A 2,500-nucleotide genomic window follows, 5' to 3' on the forward strand; every position below is an offset into this window, starting at 1 on the left:
ACTGGAGAAAAAACATGCTCTAAACACCAGGGGCCAAAGGTCAGGAGAGGGGTGGAGACCTGACACTGAGGCATGCTTCATCTGGTTTCTGGGTTAGGGGTCAAAGGTTAAAGCTATGGGTTAAGGTGATCAGATTAATTACAGACTACAGAGAGAAGGGCTGCTCACAGGTAGATCATCTGTTCAGGGATTAAATATCAAACAATCAGGGTCAGAGGTCAGAGGTTCAGGGTAATCAGGGTTACAGGCAGGACACATTCAGTGTTTCAGCTTTGATGTCAGTGTGAAGGTGAGGGGTCAGAGGTCAAACAGGTTACTTACAGGTAATAAGTGTAGGAGTGATAATTTCTTCGTCTGAGTGGTGGGGGGGCGGAGCGGAGGGAGTGATGAGATGGAGGGAAAGAAACAGAAAAAGGAAACCACAGATTAATGTCTCAGAGAGAACAGACAATCACTGTGTGAAGGAGAGCAGTGGAGAGCGGTGATTGGCTGGCACCAGTGTGCGAGGGGAGGATCACGTTTGATTGGTTCAGAGAAGTGTACATAGCTCATGTGGTATTTACTCCTCTGTACAGACAGCTACATGGTGGTTAGCCTGGACTGAGAAACAGAAGAATAAACACGTTTATATCAAATCACCCTCAGTGAGAAACAGCAGGAGTGTTTCCACATGCAGTCACCAATCAGCAGCTCATGGGGTTCCTCTGGGCTCTGTTCTGGGTCCTCCACATGTCTAACAACAGGCTGTTAGTCTGAGCTCACGCTGACACCAGTCAACACATCGAGATGACTTTCACATCAAGCTGTCAGTCCACATCTACATGCATTCAACAGGATTTTAGTTGTTTGTTTGTTGCATGCGTGGAAACCGAGGCATTGCATTATTAGGGGCGTGGCCTCTGTGACTGACAGGTGGATGGTGACACAGGTAGCTGCTAGCTGTCTGCTAGCTTCCCCTGAATTGGACCTCTGCACTGTGTTTGTGCTGTTGGAGCCTTTTAATGACATCATGACATCAACAAAGCTGCTGTGAGGTTCCTGTTCTTTTGTACAAATTAGCGCTCCAACCTCTTGTCCAAATATGCCAACTTCTTCTAAAACAAACATAGAGGAACGCTTCAAAGCGTGGAGTCTATGGCTGTATTTGTACGATGTGTCAGGCCCGACTCTGGTTTGTGTTGAAAGCAGGAAGCTGCTTTTCAGCGCTCAGCCTCCGGTGTTAGAGAAAAACTACAAGGCTGAATGTCATGAAAGCAGCACAGCGTTGGAGTATGACCAAAGGATGAAAGCATTATATCTGACTTTCTTTAAAACTGCGAGGCAGAATGCTAACCTTGGGAGTCGTCCTTGGGATTTCAGCGCTAAGACACCTCAGGTTTCTCTGCTTGTGACAGAAATTCACCTCACTGATTCAATCAGCTCTCTCTCTGCTGTCTGAGTCACTGCCGGCACAAAATGCAAGCTTTCAGGGGTTCAAAGGTCATCGTGCGTTTGGCTTGTTTTGTGGTGTTTGGAAATGGAGCGGCTCCCGATTAGTGCAGAAGCTTTTCTTCAGCATCCTCGCTCTCACTGATGCACCCGTGCACATCAACAGCTGCAGGCAGATTAATCAGCATCTGTCACTGGGCAGCTTGAAGCCTGACGACAGGAAGCGGCGGTGCTGGGGACGTCTGAGAGCCGCGGTCTCATCACTCTGCATTACTGCTTCAACATCCAGCTTCCTGTTTTCACGCCCGCTGTAATGAGTCTGACCCCCGTTTGGTCACAGAGTGGAAATCAAACGCACCCTGTCAACATTAAAAACCTCATTAGAGGCCGAGCAGCCGGCTCGTTTTCGCTCTCTCTCTAATATCTGTGAGGGAGATCACAGCTCGATCGACCCAACACATGAGTGCGACTCAAACTGGGCACACACACACGCTTTAGAAGAAGTGTGTGTTTGTGTGTGTGAAGTAAAAAGTGTGTGCCTGTGTCTGCGTTGCCTGAAGCCATTCAGCTCGAGGCGACTCTGGAAAAAAAGAATAAAATGCTCTTTCATCTAAATTTCTCTCTTATCTTTGACGTTCTACAAACACAGAAGCTTTTCTGTCTGTGTTTAAATGTGTGTGCAGAATAAATCATGTGTGTGCGCTGTGTGTGTGTTAGTGTGTCCCAGTGGGGCCATGTGTTTGATGTTGGAGAATAAAGTGGGTCCAGATACAGTTTAATGGTGATTACTGCTGCAATCTGCTCCATTATTCATCCTCATTTTCCTCAGTGTCACCGCCAGGACGCCGGCACGACCGCGTCTTTGATGTCCAGCTACGCTCCACGTACAAAACACCGTCCTCCTCTCTGACTTCCTGGAAATCTCACGCTCATCAGAAGGTCCACACGCCGCTCATTTAACCCCTCAGTGCAGCAGCTCCCCCCGCTCTGTGGACGCCACCATCTACAGGCCCCATCGTCCACGTGTAGCTCTCACAGCAATCGACAGACCCAAACAGTCACACTGGGATCA

The 2,500-nt window shown here is 48.4% G+C and overlaps 1 protein-coding gene across 9 annotated transcripts in view; it reads right to left on the reverse strand.

Moving 5' to 3' along the window:
• LOC113029555 (receptor-type tyrosine-protein phosphatase mu-like) overlaps positions 1-2,500 on the reverse strand; it is a 224,660-nt gene that overhangs the window by 77,390 nt on the left and 144,770 nt on the right. For 4 of the 9 annotated variants that reach the window (XM_080306868.1, XM_080306869.1, XM_080306865.1 and 1 more), the window contains one exon: positions 322-354. The exons of the other annotated variants lie outside the window; for them this stretch is intronic. In XM_080306868.1, the coding sequence (XP_080162994.1) occupies positions 322-354 (33 nt within the window). The remainder of the gene's footprint in view (positions 1-321; positions 355-2,500) is intronic. 9 annotated transcript variants of the gene reach the window in all.

This window comes from Astatotilapia calliptera, chromosome 9 (assembly GCF_964374335.1).
Source record: "Astatotilapia calliptera chromosome 9, fAstCal68.1, whole genome shotgun sequence".
Classification (NCBI taxonomy): domain Eukaryota; kingdom Metazoa; phylum Chordata; class Actinopteri; order Cichliformes; family Cichlidae; genus Astatotilapia; species Astatotilapia calliptera.